This window comes from Mastigoproctus giganteus, chromosome 2 (genome assembly GCF_048544385.1).
Source record: "Mastigoproctus giganteus isolate SK-2022 chromosome 2, ASM4854438v1, whole genome shotgun sequence".
NCBI classification, from domain to species: Eukaryota; Metazoa; Arthropoda; class Arachnida; order Uropygi; family Thelyphonidae; genus Mastigoproctus; species Mastigoproctus giganteus.
Window position 1 is genome coordinate 94,211,574 of NC_143576.1, and position 27,750 is coordinate 94,239,323.

At 39.6% G+C, this 27,750-nt stretch overlaps 1 protein-coding gene across 1 annotated transcript in view; it reads right to left on the reverse strand.

Moving 5' to 3' along the window:
- Positions 1–27,750, reverse strand: part of LOC150089432 (CCN family member 5-like) — a 115,096-nt gene that overhangs the window by 41,553 nt on the left and 45,793 nt on the right. Inside the window, exons 2-3 of the mRNA XM_090368588.1 lie at positions 5,581–5,788; positions 2,037–2,264 (exon numbers count right to left, since the gene is read on the reverse strand). Coding sequence (XP_090224714.1) covers positions 2,037–2,264; positions 5,581–5,788 — 436 coding nt within the window. The remainder of the gene's footprint in view (positions 1–2,036; positions 2,265–5,580; positions 5,789–27,750) is intronic.

The window sequence follows — 27,750 nt, forward strand, 5'->3', positions numbered from 1 at the left end:
ATTTAAATCGGATGACTTTGGAAGTGATGCCAGTCTGCTATACACCTCATGGTTACGGTTATAAACAATGCTTTTGTAAAAGTTTCATCCAGGACAACTCTGAAGACTATTCAGTGTTTCCAACCAAATCTCCAAACCTTTCTTCATAGAGCAATGATGTTGCTGGTACAAAACATTTGGAGGTTAAGAAACTGCAAAGAACAGGTATGATGAATAAAAAATCATCGTGTACATGCCAACTGCACCATAAAATTGTGTTTCTCCGTTTATAACTTTTAAAATAACCACTTGCAGGCCAAAAATTAAAAAGAAATTTTCCACGATAAACAGTAGCAAGCATTCCTATGGATTATTCTAATGAACACCGCCGTTTATGTGTCCCGAAGAGTGTTTGTGCAGACTCCATATATACATCACCCTTCATCAAAAAGATCATCATACTTAGTCTAGCTAGACCCTGAAGAGCACAACAGAATTACTTCAGATACTCGGTTGGCTAAAGTTGAGCAACGGAGATGCGATGAGCAAACTGAATCCAGAGACGCAGTTGTGCAATGTTTACATTATGTCAATGGTTAAACGTGATTTCAGACACCGGCACAAATTAGTAATAGAATTCCCGATGCGAAAACAGCAACATCAGTGAAAATAATCGCAACAGTCCTTCCTTTAAGGATCGTTATTAGGATATAGTAAAACACAAACTAGAATTATCATCTTTTCCATGCTGTTGTCTTCGTGGTAGTAATATGAAATCGTTTTAATGAGCGGTTATGAATAGACGAAACAAACAAAATTAGCCTAATATAACACTTTTCCTTTGGTTGGTGGTGGTGCTTCATTACATATTCACACAGTAATATACGAGGGGGGATTGAAAAGTTTTTAACCTAACATATTATTCAACATATTTCCCCCTTATTAACCTAACATATTATTCAACATATTTCCCCCTTATATCAATGCACTTTTTACATGAGTTCTCCAAGCATTTTAGTCCCTTGGAATAGAAGTCCGAAGTTTTCTCCTTCAACCAGGCCTTGGCCACACTGATGACGTCATTTGTGATGTCAAAACGTCTTCCTTTTAAATTTTTTTGAGATTGGGGAATAGATGGTAGTCAGAGGGAGCCAGGTCAGGAAATTTGGTGGATGGTCCAAATATCTGAAACCCAATTGTTCGATTTTTGCCATTGTCTGGTGTGCCTTGTGTGCTGGTGCGTTGTTCTTGAAGGAAGATGCCTTTGCTCAATTTTCCAGGCCTTTTTCTTTCAATTTTTCCTTTACTTTGTCTAACTGAAATTCTTCAATTTTCAAGTATCATTTCATGGATTTCATCGACGTTTTCGAGAGTTGATGCAAAAATCGGTCTTCCCGACCTTGAAGCATCCTCAAGGACAAAACGGCCTCTTTTGAATTTGCCAACCCAATTTTTTATAGTTGCATAAGAAGGATGCTGTTCTTTTAGTGTTTTTATCATATCTTCAAATATTGCTTTTGCAGAAAACCCTTTGAAATGAAGGAATTTTATGATCACACGGTACTCCATCTTCTCAAACTTGTGATTTTCCCTTGACTATTTCTTTAAAGGCTGAAAAAAAAGAATTAAATTTTTATTTTTTTTTTCTGGATTTATGGGTTTTATATTAAAAAAAGATCGCTGATCACAAATATGATAATTAAATTGGTCAAATATTTTTAAAAATGGGTCAGGCTAAAAACTTTTCACCCCCCCCCCTCGTATTCACAGTTCTTCTGTAAAAATTAGGTGTTAATTTGCATTACAGTATCAAGACAACGAAGATCAATGCTTCGGTGAATGGACCTTGTCTTTTTTCAAACGAAAATTCTTATTTGCATGTACCATCTACAACAAGTGGGTGTAAGCCTTCTTATTGATAATGAACTATCTAAAATACAGTTTAAACTCGTCAAAGCCATTGCCTCTCTAGTTACGTATCATGTGGAACGACAAGCAAGAACTGTTTTCACTGCTCATCGTTCAGCGAGGTAAAGGAAATGGTTTCACTTACTCACCTGGCTCTTCCGTAGAATGACACAGCCACTCCCTGCAGCAAGCTCCTCCGAGAGGCACGAGTTGAGGGTTCCCACACCGACTTGATGGACGGATGCTTTCGTGCGGACATAATGAAACGCAACCGTACGTGCCATTTTGACACGTGCACTGCGTCCGGCAGTCCAATTTAAACGTCTCACCGTCTCTGAAGTCTCGACCTCCGACATGGCAACCTTGACCTTCCTTCACTAGAAAGAGAAAGATCGTCAGTCGAGGGTGGTTACAGGAAAAGTATAAAGCATTGGCACGGAAACGCTGAAAGGCAAAAATACAGAAGATGTCAGTTAACACGAGATTTTGGGCCAGTTTCAGTAGAGGGCGTTCGTTTATTGCACTATCAAGTACAACACGAAACAAATATTTTCTGGATTTCTCATGCGCAACCCAAGACCAGTACAACGTCTGTATGTCTTTGCTATTCATGTTTATGGATGTCACTGAATGTTCATCAATAAACATGGGCTTCTTACTGCTGGCGCTCACATCCTTCCACACTAGCAGGAGACTCCTACTTCAGTTATATTCCTTATACTATATGTACGTTTACAAATTCGTTATTTACCCTATCTAATTATTCGTTAAAATTGCGAACTTAAGAAAAATCAAATGGGATTTTAAACTTCCGATAATTAATTGTAAATTCATTTCTACACTTATTTTTAATTTCAATCGAGTTTTATTAGTAACATTCTGGATCATATTATAACGAATAGCGCGGTTGTGCTATATAAATTACTAGTGAGTACTCGCCTGTCACTGAAATACGACATCCCTATCGCTCGGAGTAATAAGATCTACTGAGGCAGTGCAATAAAAGAGTGCAACGTGGATAGAATTCAGTATTGCGCAATGTGAAATACATCAACCAGAAATATTGTTTGTTAACCCACTGGTGCTTTGTTCTCTGAATTTCATTCAGCAAGAAGAATGTTCGCGTGAAGTCACTGCACAATCAAACAAGCTTACCCTTACCTTCGCCGCAATATTTTCTCGTATGCACAGAACCCCACACACAGAGACCGACGGTGGGTGGTCGCTAGTTTTCATTTGTTTCCCCATCGTGCTTCAGTTGTTTTTGAATTTGTGAACTTGTTCAGTGGATCGCGATATAACTATCGAAATGTAAAAAGAAAAATAGTATTTTTCAGCCCATACAAAATGCAAGACAATCCGTATCAGCACACTTGTACTGACTTATACACTACAGATTGTATGAACCAGAGTACCAACGGAACTGGAACGCTACAGGCCGAGTGTTCGATGGCCCAAGAACCGGCAGGCACCTTTGATTAATGAAGTTATTTTCATACTCATTCAACCAAAACAAGTTCCTTATTCAGTCACTGGTTTTGCTCATTCTTCAACGTGCCAAACTTATGGGTTGCAAGTATAGTAGAATAACTTCCATATTAAGACTAGTCAAGTAAAAAAATCGAAGTCCTTAGACTAATTCAACAACGTTGTGAAAAAGTCCGTAAAAATTCCTCGAGTCATTGAAGAGATTCGAACTCGGGCTTCTTCTACCCAGTGGAGAGGACAGCGATTGTAATCATTATCAGCAAGGACAAATTGGTGATCTAGGAAATTATACACTGCCTTTTGAACTTCTGCATCGTGCTTGAACTTTCGCCCTGTGTGAAAGTCTTAAGGTACAGAATCAGAACTATCTAGCTGACCTAGTAGTTTATCCAATTTAGTCTGTTACATCTGTCTTAGTATTCGTCTTTCATTTTAGGATAAATACTCAGTAACCCGCCATATTTTAATGCATACTTAAGTGGGATGGAGGGAGCTGATTTATAAAACAATTTGTTGGAGAAGATAAGAAATGAAACTTAATGTAGTAACCTTGAATGTCCTCTTCTACCTCGAATAATATAACAGCAGCAGAGAAGGGGAAAATAAGTAGAATAAGTAAAGAAGAAGAAATTAATGTGTGTTAAATAGATCCGCGATTGTAAATCCACCCCGTTTCTACTAGTGAGAACCTTGGAATGGTTAAATTAAAGGCACTAAATCTAATTTTAATACTAAGGGGTAACCAATATTGTTATCTGTAAAAGAAGATAAATAATTAAACTGATAATGATCGGTTATCATAGTGTTTAATTAGTGATTATAGTAAATAACGGGGAAAAAATCAAATTGTTCAAAGTATTAATCGAAAATGCACATTGTGCTCTTTTCTGGGTAGACTTCTCGATTCTCTTCGATCATCGAGGGCCTGAGTAATATGAATTAATTAATTAATTTTTTTTTTTACTTTTTTATTGTCGATTCGGAAAGTCTCAGCTTTTCGAACTATTAATTATTCGAGACAGAAAAAAATAATTCTAACAGTCGTTTTTTCTTTCTTCCTGTTATTTTCCTCTTTAATATATTTTAATGTTGTGAACCCTGCCACACCCATTTTACTCTAATATGCATTTTAACAAGGAATATTTTTGGTCTTACCCGCAGTTCTGCAATTTACCCAACACTACACTAGCCTTCAAAAGTATCCGAACAATCTCTTTCACATTAACGTCATTCTCACTATGATACGTTTCCATTCTCCTGAAGTGGGCACAGTCCTCCATTCCTCCTGCAAAACCGTGGCCAGTTGAGTTGGTGATTGGGCTATCAACCGACGTTCCACTCGATGCCATATAGGTGTTCAATAGGGTTCAAAACGGGCCTTCCAACTTTTGTACATCCATGTCCGCGAACCATTCTCGAACAGCCCTTGGGATGACATGGGACATTATTCTATTGAACAACCATCGGTATGCACCAAAGAACTGCCACATCACAGGAAGCATGGAACTGCCCAAAAATGTTAAAATAGGCGTCGGCATTCACGGTTCCGCACACAACCACCAAAGGTCCTAAGGCCATACTATGAAAATAGCTGCACACCAAAACCCTATTTCCTCCTCCGAACTGGATTATTGGCACACTGAACTCCAGCAGCAGATGTTCTCCAGGTAATCTGCACACCCATTCATCTAGTTGACATAGGGTGTCGCGATCTTTGTGACTCCATTGAACCGATTCCACTGCTCTACAGGCTAATTACAGCTTTCGTTGCTCCCTGGTAGGCGAGACCGCTGATTGTGGTTGGTGAAACTGTTGTTGTAGTAGGGTTTTAGGAGCATCAGCGACTAAGGCTATATTTCTCTGTGTATACTGTCTGTAAATTTCGTGGGCTAGTCCCGAAAGAGAACTTGCAATCGAGCTTAATACTTGATATGGGCTAACTATTTATTGGTATTTATATCGGTAAACCAATAAAGTTTATTTACTGGTTTACCCTCGTAATTAAATCAACGATATTACTGTTGGTCCACTAATTGCGTGTGCCTTCTTGGAACCAACCGATATCTAACTACGTTTTCGGTTATTACATCATATTTCTTACATTACTTAAAAATATAATACTTTTGTAATGGATTTTCTCTGTTTTGTTTAAGGTGCCATAGCAATTGCGATTAATTTAATGATGAATCGGACTCTGCGTCTCACCTTTGCATATTCCTGTCAGCTTACTGATGTGGCGAACACAGTGAAGGTTTCTTTGTATATCACAAAGCTGCAAGTGGTCGCAGGAGTCTCCTTGCTGACGAGCACAGATGACACAGCATCCACATCCGTCTATAATCTTCGGCACGCCCTCCGGACATTCCAACTGTTGGGCAAGACATTTGCACGAACTAGCACAAAGACGACGACTCTGTAAAGACAGAAATAATTAGTTGGGAGTGCGAAAAGGTAAAGCGAGTAATCGTAAACGTGATTAGCTTTGTGTTTGGAAGAGGCATAAAGATTAATTACGTATGGAAAAAAATGTCATTTTGACAGCGTTCTTCTACACACTTAAGAATGAGAGGATGTTAATGAAAGAGGAAGACTCCTTTCTCTTCGGTCATTGCTTGCTTCCTATAAAGCAAACGACTCTGTTAATTTTTCTTTTCGCACTATTTCGTTAGTAAAGGAAGTGACATCCATTGCCAATAACGCCCATCAAGTTGAACAAATGTAAATGCATTAAAACTATTTCCAACATCAAGAACAAACACAGTTACAATGGGATTCAGAAGTCTACCAACAATGCTGTTCGCTCTTTCTTTGTCATGTGTAGTACACACATAAATGAAGACACTGTTTGTAGAAAGGGGGGAGATATTCAGAGTTTCATACTGTGAATGATTAATTTGAATAACAGCTCTGGCATGGAGTAATTCATCCTCAATGGTACACTCCAAAAAGCACTTGGCAAATAAAGAATATCCATTTGTTCAAATGGATACCGAAAATTGTTTCAAAAAGTTCCTGGATTAACTGCATAATAGAGAAGATTCTATTAAAAGATTCTGGAGAACTATTGGAGTTTTCTTTCAAAATAGCCCTCCACTGAATACAAACACTGATGCTGGCGTTGCTGAAGGTTATTGAAACAAACCTGATATATACTATCTGGAATCCTTGTTATTTTCAACTCTGTCAGAGCATGCTCTGTCTTGAGTCGTTCGAATGTCAAGTAGCAATGATCTTTCATTGCTAGATGAACATCATATATGTGGTGACTTTTAACGTTCAGGAAAATCACTTTTTTTGGTGTAAACGGCAACGGGTAATACATAATTGCTGGCACCCATAGAATAAATACTTATATCGTCAGGTCGTTGAGATAACTTGAATCTTAGGCTGTGCATATGAGTCTCTGTTGCACTTTACCTAGCTCAGAGGAACTCAAAGTACGACCTTTGTACTCAAAAGTTTTAAGCCTTGTTGACAAGGTTTTATTCGGCCCGGAAAAGAATTTTGAAATTTATCGCTAGTCAGATTAGATATCCTACATACGAATACGGCTTCGGGCAACATCAGTCATCTTCAACGCTGTTCGAATATAAGCAAGCACTCCAACGTTATGATAACCACGTGTGATATAGCTGCAAGTGCTTCAATATTATTTAAAAAGGTAAACTTCAGCCATTATCAACTCACTGCAGGATGGAAGCCTCCTCAATTCATGTTGAGGAAATTGGACTATAACTTGGCTTGCTGGTCAAGTGCGGATTAGGATACAGACCATGTTTAGCAGTTATCATTTCATTGAAGTCATCATCGATATCATTTATAGAAGTTTAAATAGTAAAAGTGTTTTTTAATTCAATTATTAATATCAATAACATTTTATTGATATTCATAACTTAAATACTTCAGTTTTGTTATTTTTTGAGGAAGGCTCGAGGCTTTTTTTTAAAAAGAGTACGACTTTAAACCAGCCCTTTCCTTCTTCACGGACAATACTGGATTCAAGCAATTTGGGGGTTTGCCACACATTTTAAAGGTTGCGAGCGCCTAGACAATAACTATTGTTCTAGGACCCTCGCGGCCTTTGGCCATAGAACAGCTGCGCCACTGCACCCCTGTCAATCGACAATGTCGGGGGATTTCAGAAAATCCTCAATGCGATTTTTCGATATAAAAAGATTAAACACCACTGTTTTTCGTTACTCTCCTTCATTTTAGCACATGGAGTGGCTATAATCACGTGATGCTTCAGAAGAAACAGAAATACATATACCGACCGAGTGATCGGAATGACAAGTCGAATCACGAGTCTACTTGACCGAGGTATTTGACCGTATGAATGCCAGAGGAAACGAATCTGCGTGAATGGGACCCTCGGAGATACGAAACGTCCGTTACCAAATTTAGTTTCGAGAAGTGCTGTGGCATAGGATGATATTTAAAACCATCTGACTTCGATAGAGCCGGAATCACTTTGTTCTTGAGAGAGCCACGATAGCTGTTACATTTGACTTACATCCTCATTTGGAAATGCTGTTTGAAGAAGATCTAGAGCTGCTACAATCTTCACGTCGTTCTTGAACCAATCACACGGAACAGACTGAATCGTAATCATTATCCAGGAATGTACGTTTAAACTGTGCGTGGATGCTTCGGTATTTCTAAAATCCTGTTGCTGCTCCTGCTGTTTATTACGTGTTGAATGATTTGATGGAGTACTTCTGGCAGTCGGTTTTGGCTTATTCGCTTTTCGTTTACGACTGTGCTTCGAGGAGTCTTCGTCGTTTTCATTTGCACTATCAACTTCCATGACTTCTCCTTCCAAATCTACTTTAACATTTCTGAAGAGATGTAATGCTCTGAAGATGTGGATGGATCTTCTTCGGCTTCTTTGTTCAACTCCATCGCAACTGAAAATTTCTTCCGCTGTCCAAATAGCTTAGATCTTTCGTTTGTACCCAATGGAGGTGGTTCTGGTGGTCTCATTGCACGTATACGTGCTTTGTACGCCTTACAATGCTCACTAGTAGTCTTCGTGATGTTGTTGAATTATTGATTCTTTTCGGTCAATTTTTTTTTATTAAATACGGTGGAGAACGACGCAACCATTACGGGTACTGATTGGTTCATGCGTTGCTCGTGTCTGGTACAGTGGTTGGGGAACAATGAATCATTTCGTGTCGCATTTTCTTGGCGATTTTTGTGCTATACGCCTTCCAATGCTCACTACAGCTGACCTCCGCTTTACGACTGGTTCAATCTATAGTCAAATCACTTTACGATGGGCACTCCATAACAAAACACCATTCACTATACGATATGTAGTAAGCCCTGGTCATTGTGATCATTTTTACAAATTGAATTTTAATTCTGTTAACGGCGATTCTAATCAGCGAAAATAGGAATATTATCTACAGGCTATAAAAGTAAAGATATAAAGCACATATTTACACTTTATTGCCTTACAAATTAACAAAATTAAATGATACGTGAAAATAGGAAGAATATTTTCCAATGGTTAACAAAAGAAAAAAAAGGAAGACAAAAAGCCAATTGCATCGAGTATTTCCAAGTAGTCACCCTCTCCGTAAGCTTAACTGCGGTGATCGCACGAGAACAAGGCATTTAGCGTAGTACGATAGTTGGCTGTTCAGAGTGCCTGAAATGCGTTTACTTATGGCAACGGTTGCATTTTCATTGCGTTTTTTGTCGATCCACGACGCAAGTTACTCCCATTTGAAAACTGTCTGGAACGTGCGTGAAGAAGTTTCCCTTCAACAACTGCTAAACACGCATCCTCCGAGTGACTTATGTTACAAACACTTTCAGATGAAATGAACGCTTTGAAACACGAACTCGATGAAAGCTGGAACTTTTTCCTCGAACTTCTTTAGACTAAACATGTTTGCATTAATTAAAGGGGTGATTCGATTGTAAAAGGCGACGTACAAGTCGAGACGCGTATCGCCGTAAAGTGCCCAATCTAACTCAATGTAAAGAAATGGGGAAAAAATTTTAAGCATTTGAGAGCACTTCGCATCACCTGAGACACAAAGACGTGCCGAGGCTGGCGTTGATAAAAATCCTCTTTTTCTTCACAACGACGGCGAAATTAAAGACTCGAAGAAACGATAAAGAAATAATTTACACAGAACGATGTCGGCGCTGCACTATTAATACGAGAGATGCGCAATTTCATCGGTTTGACAGTTGTTCTATCAGCGGAGATGGTTTAATGGGGCTCTGTCACCGTTCGTGCCGGTGTTGAATACCAGAATTTAATAACACCGGGGAATTTTAGCTGCAGCGCAGCAAAAAGAAGCAGAAATGGCTATTTCCTGACAAGACAGATCTTAATGCGCCTTTCAGACAAGTTGTTTAACTCTCCGACAACACGTGGCGGTTAACATCGACGGTGCCGAGGACCGCTGAATGAGTGTTTCGCCCCTCCCTCCACACCCCTTTCAGAAACACGATTCACTTTTGCCAAAGTACCTTCACACAGGAAACAGACCTCCAGTGCTTTAGCAGCTGGTGGATGGTTTAATGCCTTTATTTCGTTCTTCTGGGGAGTTCGCCACGCTTTTATATTTTCATACGCCTTTCTGTCCCTTCCAGCCGCCCGTTCACATAATTTAGGATTTATTTTTCCGACATCTTCTTTATACATCTCCACCGAATGCCGACAATGGGGAGAAGATGGCAGCTACAAAGTGAAAATGTTGAAAATTAAACAGAAGTTCAAAGTTTAACTAATGGAACTTTACTTTTTTCTTTACATTGTAAATAATGGGAACAATTTCTGTCTTTCCGATCAAAATACAAAAATCCTAGACCCTGAAGCTCTGTAGCATGCATTGCAATTTAATTTCAATCTGACTGTATACGCAAAACGAAAGATATTGGAGAAGGCATATAAACAGATACAGTGATCTCCAAACTCGCTTTTTGTTTGCACCAAAAAAGGCAAAGGATCAATACGAACGATCTACATTTAATGTTAACTTGTCTAACTAGTTATAAGATACCCAAATCTTAATATTTTATGATGCTTGTGTGCCAGTCTCTTCGAGCAGGAGGACTGATAAAAACACAAAAAGGTAAACTGTAGCTATCATCAATCCACTGCAGGATGGAAGCCTCCTCAACAATTCGTGTTGAGGAAATTGGACCATAATTCGCTGGTCCAGGTCGGGTTGGCAGATTGTCCGTATTTAGCAGTCAGGAGCTTGAACCCGGTCTAAAAGGGAGAAGAAAGAGAGTGGTAATCAATGGGTGCTGCTCTTCGTGGACTAATGTTATTAATGGAATCCCACAGGGTTCGGTGTTGGGTCCACTGTTTTGTATATTTATCAATGATATTGCTGAAGGTATATCAGGCTTAGTGTCGAAGTTTGCAGATGATACAAAGGTTGGCAGGATTGTTAATGACAGTAATGGCACTGTGCTACTGCAACAGGATCTAGAAAAATTGGGCTGAGAAGTGGCAACTGAAGTTTAACCTTGACAAATGCAAAGTACTGCATATGGGTAGAAGTAACCCCAGAGGAACGTACCAACTGTGTGGTACTACACTTAAGGCGGTAGAAAATGAAAAAGACCTGGGAGTAATTGTGCAGTCAGATATGAAGTTTTCTGAGCAATGCAGACAGACAGACAGGTCATGGGGTTTTGTCAATGATATATAGGAATTTTTCTAGCAGGGAAAAGGAGGTGATTGTCCCTCTGTATAAGGCAATGGTTAGGCCACGCCTTGAGTACTGCGTACAGGTCTGGAGGCCTCATTTTAGGAAGGATGTAGATTTGCTTGAGCGTGTACAGAGAAGAGCAACACGATTGGTGAGGGGAATGAAGGGATTCTCTTACCAAGAGAGGCTTAAGTTCTGCAAATTGCAGTGGCTGGAGACTAGGCACCTGCGCGGTGATCTGATTGAGGTGTATAAGACCTTGAATAGGTTGAGCACGCTGAATTCTGATGGGATCCTTCCACTTGTTCAGATTACGAACCTAAGGGGGCATAAATTCAAATTAAGAAAAGACAGATGTGCGGAAATTTGCCTTTAGCCAGCGGGTGGTTAATTGCTGGAACAAACTTCCATTTGTCGTTGTGGAAGTTGATAGGTTACCGTAAACCAGGACAACTTTGTGACATCTACGCCGCGTGACTTATTTTTGATTTTACCGGGCATTCTGCAATCCGTCAGGTGGAAAAAATTACCCCCAGCATTTTTACAATTATTGCTTCCATCTGTTGGAACTGTTAAAACTACTAGCACAACCTTCAAGCGGCCTAGTGCAGCCATTTTGTGTGTCACTCGTGAATATCATTTTCAGGAAGCTGTACTTTGTTTTGATACAGAAAAACTCCAAGTGCAGTGGATTTGAAAGTAAGTTTATTTTAATATATTATGTTTTGTGATAGTTTTGTAAAAAGTAAATTTGAAATAAGTGTTTATTTATCGTGAAAATAAGTAGAATGTAAACGTATGGAGTACAACATTGTGACAGTTAATAGCGATGTTACAAAGTTTCACCATGATATTTCAACACTTTTGCTTTTATTTTATTTTACTATATTTATAATAATTTATCTGTTTTAGAATATAAAATGCCCGGAAAATGCAGAAGGAAAGTTGGGTCACGTCAATATCGAAATTATTCTGATGCTACGCTGACAGAGGCCCTTAATGAAATTAAATTAAATATCCTTACGGAAAGCAGCTGAAAAGGAAGTTTCAAGTAGTTTGTATCAATATTCTGTTTTAAAATTAGAAAAATAATTTTACACTACGTAATTAATAATTTTATACTAATCAATTATTTAATTTTTAGGTATGGGATACATAGAAATACTCTATGGTTAAAGCTGAAAGGGAAATATGATGCCAGGACATCCAACTGATTTTAGTGAAACTGAGGAACAGGCTTTCGTTTCTTATTGTATTGTTTTTTTTTTTTTTTTTTTTATTCTAAATAAATTCTTTATTGCTAATAAGTACAGGACATGTACTAGAGACAATAATACTCAACACGGCGACATGGCCAGGAGTTTTACATTATAAATGAAATTATAAATGAAATTAATTGGCAAAAAGGAAAAAAATTACCGTTACATGGAAATTAAGAGTTACAAACATGTAAATTGTAATAATGAAAAATGAGGACTAAACGTCATATGGAGGAAATTATCCCAGTTCCACAGATGGAATCCACTCGAAGAGCATGTGACGGTATTTGTAGTCGGTAGCTAATTTCTGAAGGTCGACTCCAAGACGGAGCAGTGCCTGAATTTTGGGGAGTGCCTGGGCAGGTAGCAACCGACTACACAGTTTCAACCGGTTGTATTTGAGGATTAGTGTGGGCTCTGACCTCAAGGATAGCGTAGGGTTGTGCCACTGACAGAAATCCCAGATGTTTGGGGCGTTTATTACTCCTGTGTACATTTTTACTGAAGTCATTAAACGCCTGCTGTCAATTAACCTCGGGATTGTGATGTCAAATTATGGTTTTCCTCTGATTCGACCTGAGATGCGTAGTGAAATCCTATCTGGACCACGTGGGCCTTACAGTGCTTATTTTTAGAAATAATTTTAAACGAGTTGACTGGCAAAATTCCTTCATGGGTCGCCATAAAATTCTTACGCAAAGATTTGTTCAAAACATATCAATTGCAAGAGCAGCAGTTGATGAGGATGTTGTTAATAATTTTTTTGACTACTTGCAAGCAGAACTTGGAGTTCCAAGTGCAAATATTTGGAACTACGACGAGACGAACCTCGTAGACGACCCAGGCTCTTGCAAAGTAATCACAAAAAGAGGTACAAAATACCCTGAAAAAATTAGGAACTCCACAAAAGCTTGCACTTCCATAATGTTTTGTGGGAATGCAGATGGCCAGCTTGCTCCACTTTATGTGAACTACAAGTCAAAGCATTTGTGGAATACATGGACTTGAAGCTGGTCCTGAAGATGCAGGATATAACTGCACTCCTTCTGGATGGTTTGACTACAATACGTTCGAGGACTTCTTCATCAAGGGACACTAATCAATGCAATGGAACCAGCAGGTATACACTGGAGATGGCCTGCGGAAAAAGACGAAATTTGGTACGAAAACAAGGAGATTGTATGTAAAATAAGTGCTCCTAAGCAGAGGGGTGAGCGAGCAATTTGATGTTCCAGAAATAACCCAGTTGTTTTCAACGTAATTAAATGTGTACCACCTGCTTTGAAGGGTTTCTTTTTGTTGTTTTTAGTAAAGGTTTTACCCCATGTTCCATAAAAATATGTTGTTGCTGAACTACTGTAAGCTAACATTAATAAAATGCATTCATGACATTGTTCCATCGAAAATACTGAATGATTTGCTTCCGTTTCGCCTTTAATTGTCCTAAATTAGTCATTTATAGGTACAACACTATGACAGATGTTGAAATACAAAGGATGTTGGTTTCACAAAGTTGTCCTACAAAGGAGTAACATTGTGTCACCTAATTTCTCAAATTCTAATTGTTCCAATGCAAATTTGTAAATAAACTTAATGGTATTCAGAAGATGAGAGGTAATTATACCCATTTCATAATCGGAATATCATTTCCGTTTATACTTACATGTATTTATTTTTATAAAACAGCAAAAAGTGTCACAAAGTTGTCCTGGTTTACGGTAAATAAATTTAAGGAGGAACTGGACAAACATTTAGAGGGATTTGTAGTGGCATCACATGCCTCAACAACTACTACTACTACCACCTAAACTGAGTTACTTTAGTCCAAACATTAGCAAAAATTAGGTTCAAGCCAGCAATTGAGTTATTGAGATTATACCACAACGAGAAAAAGTCTTCCATAGCAGCTTTAACACAATATAATGAAGAATAGCTGCAGTAAGGTCTTAGACTCCCCTACAGAAGTATCCACATGGCGATGACAGCTACAAAATGAAAAGCCTAAAGATGCCTGCAAACAAAAGCTTTAACAGGATAAATTTTCAATAACAGCCATAAAAAATTCGAGTGGTTTTGAGCGGAAGGGTGCTCCAATTCAATAATCTTTATTCATGGACTGCTGTGTCATAAAATGCATCTTAAAAATATGATAATTTCTTGTAAACAGCGTCCTTTATATCAGCAATGAGGCAGGTACACAAAAAATTTGATTTCAGATTACGCGCAACAGCTTCTGACTTTTAGAAAATATTAATGAAGACGTTGAAGTTAAATTCACTACTGGCTTTCCTTCTAAGGTTCTAGGACAGTCTAGCGACGTGCTATACTACAGTAAGAAAACAAGAGCGGTATTAATACGGTCTCCTTCGAGAAACGCCACTGAAGATGTCATGACTGCAAGGGAGGAATTATATAGCAATCTTTCACGAGAATTTTCTATGATAAATTACCAGTGTTACGAGCGAGAAGCAAATGTGAAGGCAGCTAACTAAACAGATCTTGTTGATGTTCCAAACTCCAAGAAAGGCCAATGCTTAAGTGGGATTGGTATCTCGCCCTTCGCAGTACGATGGACACACAAAAAGATTGATTAGCTTACCTTTAATCATACATAAGGAGAAAATACACTGGCATGTTCGTGTTCACTTGGAAGCTGACAAATGCCAACCAAGGAAGTGCAACTTTGGCGAAGTGAATTCTTCAGTGAACTTTACAATTTAAAAATGCATAAGTTTCCCAGAAAGAAAGTAACAAAATAGCCATATGATAGCAGTCATGGGGACGTTGGGTGGCCTGTATAAAGGGGTGGTGACACATAACAGTTGAGACAATATGGCGTTCATAGTGACAGATGCGTCCAAGCAGTGCTGTTTAGTTTGTTACACTGGAGGGCGTCTAATTCTAATTTCCTAAAAAGAACGTCCTTTATATCAGCGAGGAGGCAGGTACACCTGCCTCCTCTCAAAAATTCACCTGCGTATGGAAATAGCGTAAGCCGAAACTTTATGTCACGAGTACAATCAATGGATAAATCGTTACTGTAAAAGAAGAAAATCTGGAGGACAACTCTCGTAGGACAACCTACGAGGACAACCTGATCTAAATCTGGAGGACAACCCTCACATAGTTGCCATAGAAGAAAATGTTCCCTCGTCAGACAACACTATCGGGCGGATCGGTGCGTGACAATTGATGATGTGGCCAGGGATCTCTATGTCACTCATGAGATTCAGATGGGACTCATAGGACCCGGACGTTTGATAAAGTATCAATTACCAGACAACGAAGAACCACACACTGCAGAAATCCTCCAGAAACTACACCGCGAAGTGATTGGGCATCCTGCGTGTATCCCTAACCTGTGGTCTTGCGATTTTTAGGTTTTTAAAGACGCAGAACGGATCTGAAAAACGGCGACACAACACGGACAATGAAGTGGAGAAAGCCGTCGAAGAATGGGGCCAACAGCAACAAAAAGACTTGACTGTAATGAGCAGGGTGCTTATTCCATGCTCTCTGCATGGATTAAGTGGATAAACTGTGATGTAGATTTGAAAAAAAAAAAAAAGGCGGGGTGCCAGTTATTGTTAAAATAATAAGTCCTTGATTTCATACGACTGACCAGCTTAATACGAGGGGGTATCAAAAGTTCGTACCCGTACCTTTCTTTCAAAGCATTAAAGAACTCATCCCATCTATGGATTATAGTAGAGATCCGCACTTTTTGCCTGAAACCACGATTCCACTTCATTGATGACTTCCTGAGAAGAATCAAAGCGGCGTCCACGCAATGGTTTCTTCATATCTCGAAACAAGAAGTCTGACGGTGCTAGGTTAGGAAAATAGGGTGGATGCTACAGTACTTCGAAGCCGCACTGGGCAACAAAAGTTAGTGGCAGCAACGGCCGTGTGAGCCGGTGCATTGTCTGACAGAAAACAGACACATTTGGTTAACATTACACGCCCTTTCACCTTCAAAGCATCACGTAACTCTTTCAAAATATTTCTGTAATATTCTCCGGTAAGTGTGGAACCACAAGGTAGGTAATCTGTCAGGATAACCCCTTTTCTTTCCCAAAACACGGCCAACATAACCTTCTTCGCAGATAGAGTGATCTTTGCCTTTTTGGGTGGTGAGGAAGAGGTGTGCTCCCACCGCTTTGACACTTTAGTCTCCGGATGATACTGGTACACCCAGTATTCGTCATTTGTCACCAACCGATTAAAAAAGTTCTCAACATCCGCATTACACAAATCCAACAGTTGGTGAGAACATTGCATTCCACATAGCTTCTGCAAAAGGTGTCAGCAATCTTGGAACCCATCGTGCAGAGACCTTAGACATGTGCAGATGGTCATGTAAAATAAGTTTGCTCGGTAGCACAGTGGTATCGTTACCGTCCTCCCCACACCGGGTGGAAAAGGCCTGGGTTCGAATCCTGTCGATGACGCAGAGAGCTTTAATGGGCTTTTTCCACTCCGTGGCTGAATTAAAAATATAAATGGAAGAGGATTCCATTTCTTAAATAAATTTTCTGTTTATACTCCGGGACGACCAAACGGTCAGAGGAGTTCGCATGATAGATTGAATACAAGAAACAGCACCGTATTCAGTAGTCACGGGCTTGAACCCCGGTCACTCAAGGCACGTGTACTTAGGCACCCGCGCGCCTGACCACTAGGCTACGGCGGTCAGTCTCAGACGTAGATAGCAAGGTCCCCCCCCCCCAGAAACTGTGGTTTTTCGTCCAGCGAAACAGAACGACCAGAGAACACACGCAATTTACAGACATAACACATATACAAGAAATTATGGGTGGCCCTAATATAATAGTTTGAGGTCATGTAAAATGCTGTGGGCAGACCCATAACTAATTCCCACTGCATTTGCGATGAAATGCATTGTCACACGTCTGTCACTCAGCACTAGTTGCTCAACCTTCGCAACTGTCTGTGGATGGCCTTCCTTCTCTTGGCTCGTCAAAAGACACTTGTACGACAGAACTGAAAGTCCCGTTTCCACTTTTTTACAGTGTCATTGGATGGACAATTCTACCCATACACAGCTTTCATTTCTTCTTCAATTTCCTGAGCTTTCTTGTCCTGCAAACGCAGGAACTTGATCACTGCTCGATACTCCACTTTGTCAACCAGAGCGTCCTTCCTCAGATTCCGGGCTCCACCTCTAGTTTACGATCACCTACGGGAATAAATTTCACGTGTTAATTATTGAATATGTAGACAACTTATATTACAAACAATCCCCCTCGTAAGTTTGTAATACTTAAATTATAAATGCTCAAGGCATAATATATTATGAGTTTAAAATACACTATAAAATATCGATGTAAATACACCATAGTGTGTTTAGTGTCAAACTGCACCAGGGGTTTCCCCCCATCTTCGCGTACCTGATCATTCCACCCTCATCTGAGACGAACTAACTCAGCCACGTTGTTAAAAAGACCAATAAAAATTATTTGCGTCATTGATGGGATTCGAACGCAGGTCTTTTCCACGCGGTGTAGGGAACGATGGTGATTGTACCAACTATGCTACGAAAGAGCCTCATCTATGGAGTAATTGAAGAGAGCCATCTTTGCAAATGCAGTACACCACCATATAAACACCCATTTCCGAACTTTTAGAACCACCTACACAGTTAAGCACATTAGCATAAGTGTCTAGAACTTGTCCATTCCATATCTACACTTATTAACGAGATATTTTAAACATCTTTCACATTCGAGGGATTTTCATTAAATTTCGTTATGCGTCTGTTTCTAATGGTACATATAAATAATTAAATCTAAGTAATCACAAAAAGTAAATAAATAAAAATAATAATTTAAGAAAAAATTCAATACCGCGCAAAATTTAACAGAATATGTACCAACTTAGTTTAACATACTTGAGACAATAACGAAATTTAAAGAGACGAACTGATAATATGAGGTTGATAGATGAACAGTTTGCAAGGATACTCTTCTAGAATACTTCCCTGTAAAATAGAACAAATACTCCATCCAGCCGCTCTGTAAAGTCACGAGATCCACTTATCCAGCTCACTACAGGCTAATTTTCTGTGCTTCCATCGTGTTTACGCTTTTTGAGAGAATTCTGCTATCAGTAATTACTCATCAGATTTTTCCCAACAAACAGAGAACTGACAATTATTTATATTGATATCACGGTACATATGAACTATTCATATCCCAGGGTTGATCTATATGTTAGAAAGCTACTTCTGCATTCAAGGAAACATTCTTTGGATTACTGACTTCCCTTCTTAAAGACAGAATCATCGATATGACTTACAACCGTGCCACTAAGTCTCGCGAATTCACCGATGGTACACCACTGTAGTGTTTCCGAGGTTAGATGCTATTGGTGACTCTCTTTACCGCAGTCCTTCTCCCCTTCATTGTGAAGGCACAATGGATACACAGTGTTATGCCGATGACAAACATTCTCATGCCGATAAAGTCGAAGACCAGACTAAACCAGATAAGCATTTACAACAGCGAGAAGCGGCTGACCTAGAAAACAACGTGAAGTGCTTCGAAGTAGGTACCACCCTCTAAGTGAGCAGGGATGATTTTTCGCTCAAACGCAGTCCCTTTCATGTGCAAACCGTAATTGTTGGCACTCTAACTACTTAACTCAATGGGACACGCAGACGTAGGAGTAATTCTCGACCCAAAACTTACCTTTAGAGATCACATTAACAAGTTCCGATCATAGAGAATCATATCCGCTCTCAAAGAATCAACTGACTCATATCCGTGAGTAATGGTGAAAGTGATTAGATGAAAATAATTATTGTTGAAAGTATCCTCAATGGCATAGTGTTTTGTGGACACTATGCCATTGAGGATACTTTCAACAATAATTATTTTCATATAATAATTTTTTTTACCTTTTCACAGAAAATCCTCAATGGCAATAGTGCATAGTATTAGGGTCAGGCGCCCCCTGTGGTTTCCCACATCTGCGCCATATGCACACTGAAGAAATACAGAACTACTGTAAATGCCAGAAAAGTGTTCTGTGTTGAATACGTAGTTTTGTGTTGGATTCTGTTTGGTGCCTTGGCATTTGGCCGCAGGGCCCCTGGTGGAACCCCACGTTGCCCGCACACACCGCTAGGAGGTAGCCAGGCTGACCATTATTCTTTGGCTAGTCTCTGCAGGGTCGCCTAAGCTTCCTGACAGAGACCAATGTAAAAAAAAGCAGTTAGAGCAGGTGGGCTTTAGTGTCAAGAAAAAGGGGAGAAACAGGTAGAAAATGGGGGATGAAGAAGAAGACATTCCCCAGGTACAATGGAATACATCCATCAGGCGAAATTAAGGGATGGAAAGTGGGACAAAAGTTGCCATGCAAGAAAGCACAAGCGTGATCGCCATTTGGCATAATCTTCTTGCTCTTCTCATTCAGCTCCGGTCGTGATGTCAATTTCAGTGGTGATGTCATCCGGTGATCTGTGTCTAAGTCAGTAGGGATATAAATAGGAATGTAGCTGTGGTTGTCCTATACTGGATCTTCTCAAATTTGGTGGTGGTGTAGTCTCAGTTGCTGGTAGGCCTCTGCATTGATTCCCAAAATATAGGTGGTTGTCTTCTCTTGGTTTTGATGATCAATGGCAATTAAATCTGGCCATCTGCTGCCCCAACTCATAAAATAGATTTACACAGCCGCATACTGCATTGAGTTAAGCATCTTATGAGCGCCGAATTCCTCCTGCTCGAAGAACCATGCAATCGGTGCATACCCTGAGGATAATACTATCGTCATTAATTTAAGAGGACGTCTTGGCGGGTACCCAAATCCTAGGTATGATCCACGCCTGTTCTGATTGCCAACCATAATAGAGTAGTCTGAACAGACTGATTCTTGTCCAAGTGCTGACCAGACCACAGAACAGTTAATATCTCAACCTGCAGACAATTCCTTACGCAATATCCGATGTAAAACTGAAGGTGAATGAACTAGACACAGTGCAGCGCTGACTCCTACGTCCTACAGCATGTCAGTGGACAGTGACGACTTGGTGCATGCACAAATTTCTGTTATGTGACCTCACGATGCTGGCTGGTTAATCACTTTTCTTTGTTGCATGAAATATTTCCTGAACTGTTCTTGTTCATTGGCAGTGCTTTCCCTTTAACGATACTGTACTAATAATGTTATCCAACTCATTATGCTAAAGTAAAGTAATGTAAACATCTGACAATCTTGCCGTGGTGGGCATTATTGCATTCAAATTTAAAATAAAGATTATTCATCAGCAGTTGTCCCGTAGAGGCCACCTACAAGAACAAACAAATTCAAGAGTAAAAAAATCTAATAAATTATTCAATAATATGCGTCTGGTAGAGGCATCATTGAGTCTGCACAGCACATTACGTCGGAAAAGATTACTGATAAATAGGCTATACATATATTCGAAACTTGTACGAAGATATAACAGATTAATTAGAGGGTAATAAATGGAAATTAATAACATGGCAACGCTTCAGTAAAGAGAGACAGAGAACACGTAACGAACGAGAGTCCCAAAAGCTTTTAATAACAGAAAGTGTGATGTTATTTAGAGCAGAGTCAGTCAGTGATGATGAGAATTTCCCGTTGGGAAATTAAAATATTTAAATACAATGCCAAATCTGCAGAAGATTTGGTTAGGAAAACGAAAACCAGATAGTAAGATCGCATGAATGAATGTGGGAGGGGACAGCTGGTATCTTAAGAGGTCCCCAGCTGAATCTTGGTAAAATATTGGCCAAAGAATACATGCAATCAAATACAATACACTGACATCTCGTAGTTGTTTTGGGACTAAAAGCACACCTGACACTTACCTTTAATCAGTCAGACATAGTCAAATCAACGCAGTGGCCAATTCAAATTCTCCTTTTAATGTCCGATTACCAGACAAGTATATACAGAAGACAAAGGGAAACTAGTTCCTGGAATCATTCGACTATACCTTTGTGCATTAATGCATCTTCGGTTAGTGCTACATCCAAGCTCTTCTTTTAATATGATTGAAACGCGCGGTGGGTTTGTACCATTGAACTAGTAAAAGGCTGCCATACTGACAACTGGAGTCAATTTATGAAGTCACTTTTGTCTAATCATTATATGTAAAGGTGGTTAAAAACTGGGTGGAATTTCTAGTCAGCATTTTTAAACCATTTCCTACTTCTTCCAAAAAAATTCATAATTTTTTCGTCATTACTTGGAATCTTATTGGCACTCATCCATAACGTGATCGAACTGCCTAATGAATGCGCACTGCAGAATAGAGGACTAAATAAACAAGCTGTATACACCACGCATGCGCAACGTCAAAACCGTGAAACATCTTGTTTATTCTCATTACACCCGCCATGCAACCAAAGATTGTTGTAATCCACTACCAAACAGGGCCCTTCAAAATAATTTTATGATTTGTAATATTGAGACCAACCTTCGGTTTGCCTATCTGTGGATATTGTTCGGACGAAAAAAAAATCTTGAATATCCGTTTACGACTCATTCCCCCACTTAAAAAAACAAACCAAAAGTTAGTCCTGTTAAGGACTTGAATCATTGACCATATAGGTGAGAAGTGACCACTGTTTCATTTGGACAAGTTTACTTACCCTTTCCAGGACGGATGAAACAATAAAACTTTTTGATGAACAGTTTCATTAATATTTGGACAGCCATGTCTTTTTTTTTTTTTTTCATTTATTTAAAAGAAAAAAAATGGAGGATAATTTTAAATTGAAATAAGTTTAAGCCTAAAAGAAACTATTCTAGTTAAAGAAGTAAAATAAGCTACGACTGTGTGTACCCGCGAGCGTGTAATTTTCTCATCACGGTTTTTCTCATTTCACGGAGTGAAGCAACCAGATGGTTTTTCTGCGGGTGTCAGCCGGCATCAACGACGAGACTGCCCTTCCAACTGCATCTTGGTCTATAATCTTTGACTTATCCCAAAGCTTCCTAATCACTTCCTTGTCCTTACGAGTTCTTGTGTTCCTTTCATTCCGCATGCACCATATCCATGGTAACGCCTCATTTCCGCCACTACTATATTTCTCCGCGCTCCGCAATGCAATTAGGAAGTAATTTCGCCGCTTTAAGTCTCCCCAATTTCCTTCCGTCACCTGGGTTATTAGCAGTTCATAAACAAGAGCGTGCGTTCAATAAACCCGCGCCAACTGACTGATAAGTCATTCTGTCATTACATTTAACTTGGCAACCATCCCATTATTTCGTCGAGCCCAAGACGGAACATCTCACCGAGCGGCAATGTCTTAGGAACCTGACGTACAACGAAGCTGCGTGTTAAGGTCATGTCACGTTATTTTAGGCGTAGTTCGTAAGTAGGCCGTGATCGCTGCACTTATCCCAGCTCTCCGTTCATCAGGAACAATTAGGAAGGCGATAAAATAAAGATCTTTTGTTCACGGCCGTCGGAAGTCACGTACGGATCCCTTCCGCACAGGAACCACGGTTGTGGAACGTCGTCAATGTTTACCGTCGGTATTTTCCCACAAAACGATTTTCCTAAGATGGCGTCCCTCAGTTTTTTCGTCTTCTTCATTCGGTACTACGCCACAAAAGAAACACGAGCGGACAGTCATTTCCCTTTTTCGAAAGTTGGTCGATCTAATCTGACACCGCAACGTATCCAAGAACCGGAACTCCAAAAGCGACAAATCGAATTGTTTTCTTGCTGCCTCACAAAGACTCCGGATTTCCAGAGAAAACAAAATGAACTCCCAAAATCTGGAAGCGTCGTAGATTAAGTTATTAGAATCTACCACATCACTAAATAATTTTATCTTTATTTCATTTATCTGTTGTTTGTCTTATAAGCGCAGTACTCACACTATCCCTATTCTAAATGATCTTAAAACATTAAATACAAAACACAAGGTACGTTATACTTAGAGAAAGTATATTGACTGACGTCAGTCAAGTAATGGTAGTGACAGATGGATGGATAACCACATTAAGAGACTTATCTCAAAGTGAATTGCACAGCTCCAACACAGCATGAAGCAAACAAGGTGCTGAAAAGTGAGACGAGAAATATTGAACCATTCTTGTAACAAAAAGTTGTCCTCGATTCTTGATATATTGTAAATATAATTGCTTCTATTCTACTGTTGATGCCTGTTTGCTGGACGAAAGAAAAAAAAAAAAAACCATGCAACCTTCGTCCGAGAACGACTAACTAGTAATAAAACTTCTTGGCGTCACTGATGGGATTCAAACTCTGGTATTTTCCAACCGAAGGTGGAGTATGGCTAGCATATCCACTGTGCTACGTGTGATCAGAAACCAAGGCTTTTCCACAAAAATATGTCCCAGACCCATTGGAGAAATTGCCATTCTTCCAGGTCCGCCAACGCAGGAGAACCTGAATAGTGAGGGGCCCGAAAGCAGGTATTAAATTTCAAGCACGAAGCGTTTGAAAAACTCGCAGAAGCTCCCGAATTAAGTTTCGCCAATGCCTCACCATTGCGCCTCCTTTGCTGTTTGTACACAACGGAATCATTCTACTGCCTCGTGAAGTTTCCTCCCCTCTTCAATCGGGGCACTGAATCAGACTCGGTCCTCCTCTGTCCATCCTTTTCATTTGTAATCAACATAATCGTATTTTCTGGGTGGTGTCCGAAACCACTGGTTCCGTATAGATGTGCCATTCCCTTTGTGCATTCTTCGTTTGGGGTCTTCGCATAGCGCAAATAATAATACCCTGCGATTTTCCCTCGTCGAATTCAAAGATTTGTTTTTTCGTGGTTTGGCGTTGATTACACTTCACAACCGGTCCCGTAATCGAGCATCTCACTCCGTGATATTACATTTTCAACCACGGTTGCATCCTTTCACGGATTTTTTCCAGGCATTTTTCTAGTTAAGTTTTTAGGTTGTCAGAGGCGCATCAGCAACTTAAGCCATATTTCCCAGTACATATTGAGCCTTTAAACTATCTGCGCTCTGTGGTCGATTTGCTGTTTGCTGGACGAAAAACCCCAGTTTCCCAGAGAAAAACCATGCTACCTACGCCTCAGGCCGACTAGCTCAACCACATTGTGAAAGGCCAATACGAATTCTTAGCCTTTGACCTCAGGTCTTTTCCACCCGGTGTGGGAAGCATGCTGATTCTATCAACTGTGCTACCAACCAGGGCGTATTTTACAGAGTTCGAATCCCATCAATGACGCCAGGAATTTATGGGCTTTTTTTCACAATATGACTGAGTTAGTCGGTCTCGAGCATAGATAGCAAAGTTTTCTTTTTGCCGAACCCGAGGTCTTTCGTCCATCAAAGCAAGTAAATCGATCAGAGAACACACGCAATTTACAGACACAATACGCATGAGTAGATGAAATAACTTTCCCGGTGACCCTAATAAATAGTTCTTCCCATTTCATTCTCCTTCTACCACAGTTTATAAAGACAAACTGTGGTAGACGAGCTCAGTAACAGGAAGGAATGTACGGAATGCCAATAACGGCAAAATATGCAGTGCACGTGTTAAATATCCCACAACAGATCAATATTCACATCCTTCTCACACGCTACGAAACTACATCAGAAAACTCTTCCAGAAAACGTTTTTCCTTCTCCCAGTTACAGATCATGCAAACCCTCGATCATGCATAATGATGTTCGCTATGAAAGCAAGAAATATTATAGTACCAACAGCACAAGTCCGGCTCATTTATTACGGAAATTAATCTAAGAGTTAATAGTTGGCAAACTTCGTGAAATATAAAATCAAGTGATTAACAGAACTCGATAATGAGCTAAGACAGGAAAGACCCCAAGGCATCTTGGTAACTTGGTTTTGAAGGCGTCTAACTCTCCGTAATACCAAACGTGCGGGGAGGGGGTGGAGAATGAAAGAACTAATTCTACACACAAAAATGCGATCAGCTTAATCTTGTCGCTATTAACGCACATCAACGATTGCCCATAAGAGTACTGTACAGACCTATTGATTAGAACAAAAATACAGGTACGACATTATGTTATGGTTTCTTCCAAAAGTTAGAAATAAAGGACAAGAGGCGTAATTTGCTTCGTCGTGTCTGAAAATTGCCTATGTTCTGTGGCTGGTGCCTGTTTATTGGGATGAGAAACTGGAGTTAGGATGGTAGTAATTTAGAACTAGTCCTCTTGGGTAGCATATTGAATATAACACCGTCCGTCCTTCCCACACCGGATGGAAAAGACCCGGATTCGAATCCCTTCAATGATGTCAAGAACTTTTATGGGCTTTTTTCACTCCATGGCTCAGTTAGTCAGTTTCAGTGGAGAAGAGCAAAGGATTTTTCCTTCCGGAAACTCGGGCGGTTGGTCCAGCTAAACAGGAAAAACCGACCAGAGAAAAAATTCAATCTATGGATATAATAATGAGGTTGTCGTCGAGTAACCCTAATATGACAAAAATACTTTAGAACTAATGGTGTTGAATTCTTTCTGGCATGCGAAGTGATAACTGCGCTGCGAATATTTTAATTTAAGAGTTGAAATTGTAGAGTGAACTATATGGATGAAAATCAATACTAATCCCCTGAAGTTGTTTCCTGCTGGAACGTCACACGCCAGTCATATATAAGATGACACGAAATCATTCGACCCAACGTAAAATTTAGGCCTCGCTAAACAAGTTAGCATAGTTGCAACATGACTGGACTTCGGAAACGAGATCTAAGAAGTACCTCCGAACAGTAAGACTAATGACGAAATCTTGGACAATCAGGCCCAAAAAAGTCCTTACGACGAATGCCATCACACTCTGTCCATTATATTAGAAAGTATCCAAAGATAGTAGTATCACGAAACGGCTTTAATTGGATTTTATTTATGAAGATGGTCAACAAAAGTATGCTATTGAGTTGACAGCGTAGCTGCTGTACTGTAGTATCATGTTTAAACAAAATTCGCTACTTGAGATTAGAGTAATAAGTAACAATACATTGTATTGCCTTATGAGAAGCAGCCTTCCTGGTAGCTAAGCGGTCAGAAACAACTAAAAAACACACACACTACACTCATTTCTGTCCATTGTACAGAGTTTTGTATGCCATCACAGAGGACCATGGCGCAGATGAACTAACGTTTAGGGACCGCCTTACATAAGACACAACACAATCCACATTGCCTTATAGCCGCTTTGAGTTTATCGAATTAAGATTAAAACATCTGTAGAGTTTCAGAAATTAATATTACTTTGGGCTTTTTGTGTCATTTATTAAATAAAGTTCTGGTGCGCATATTTAACAATTATCTATATTGCATTATAAACACACTGTAGTCAATATTAAAAACAAATTTAATATTTTAATGGAAGAGCCAAATATACACCCATTCACTCTCAAAAAAACTACGATGCGCACATTGGGGTAAATTTTGCTCCAATAAAATCATAATTTTAAACACAAATATAATTTATCAAACACCGTTTGATAAATTATATTAGCCTGTTATGTCTGTAAATTGCGTGCATTCCATTCTCGGTTTGTGTTCTCGTGTATAGCATTCGGACGATCATCTGGACTTGACTCAAAGAAAAATAACCTGGACTTTACCCACAGAAGGAACGAAGACTACTCGCCAAATGGCGACCTTGTCTGACAGATCGACTAACCCAGCCACATTGTAAAAAGACCCATAAAATGCGTCGCGTCATTGACAGGATTCGAACCCAGCTCTTTTCCACCCGGTATGTGGAGGGCGGTGATTTTATCAGCCACAGAACACACGCAATTTGCAGAAGTATTATATATAGCGCAATATGGCCTAAGTTGCTGATGCACCTAAAACCCTACAATAACAACAGTATCAGTTTGTATATTTTGGGGGATGAGAAACCACGCAGTCATCACTGAACCGACTAATTCGGCCACAGCAGTGTGAAAACCCCATAATTATGGAATGACAATGATCATAATTACTGTATTATCCGAAAGGGCTTTTTTTTCTTTTATCTCTCTCTGATTGGCCAAAGGCCAATCTTTCATTGTCTTCTATTCGATATTTTAATTCTGTATCTCCAATTTGTGGAAATTGTTGTGTAATCAAGAATAGAAGTTTGCCCTGAATACGAAAGAAGGCATAACTTTCTCTCTCTCAGTGTAGGCCCTGCTGGCAGAAGTGCCGTGTGCATAAAAATGCCCTTTACTACGGTAGGGCATATTAAGAACTCTAAGAAATGTAATCAAAAAATAAAAAAATATTCATTTATTTGGGAAAAATAGAGGAACAAAAAGTAAGTACATTAAGAGTGAAGCAAGAGAAAACGAAAGATAATTCAAGATTAAAAATAACTCCGGAATGAGCGAGAAGGTAAAATCATCAGGGACTGGAAAAAAGAAAGAAGGAAAAACTCATCGGAGTCTGGCAAACAGCTGTGCCCGATGAAG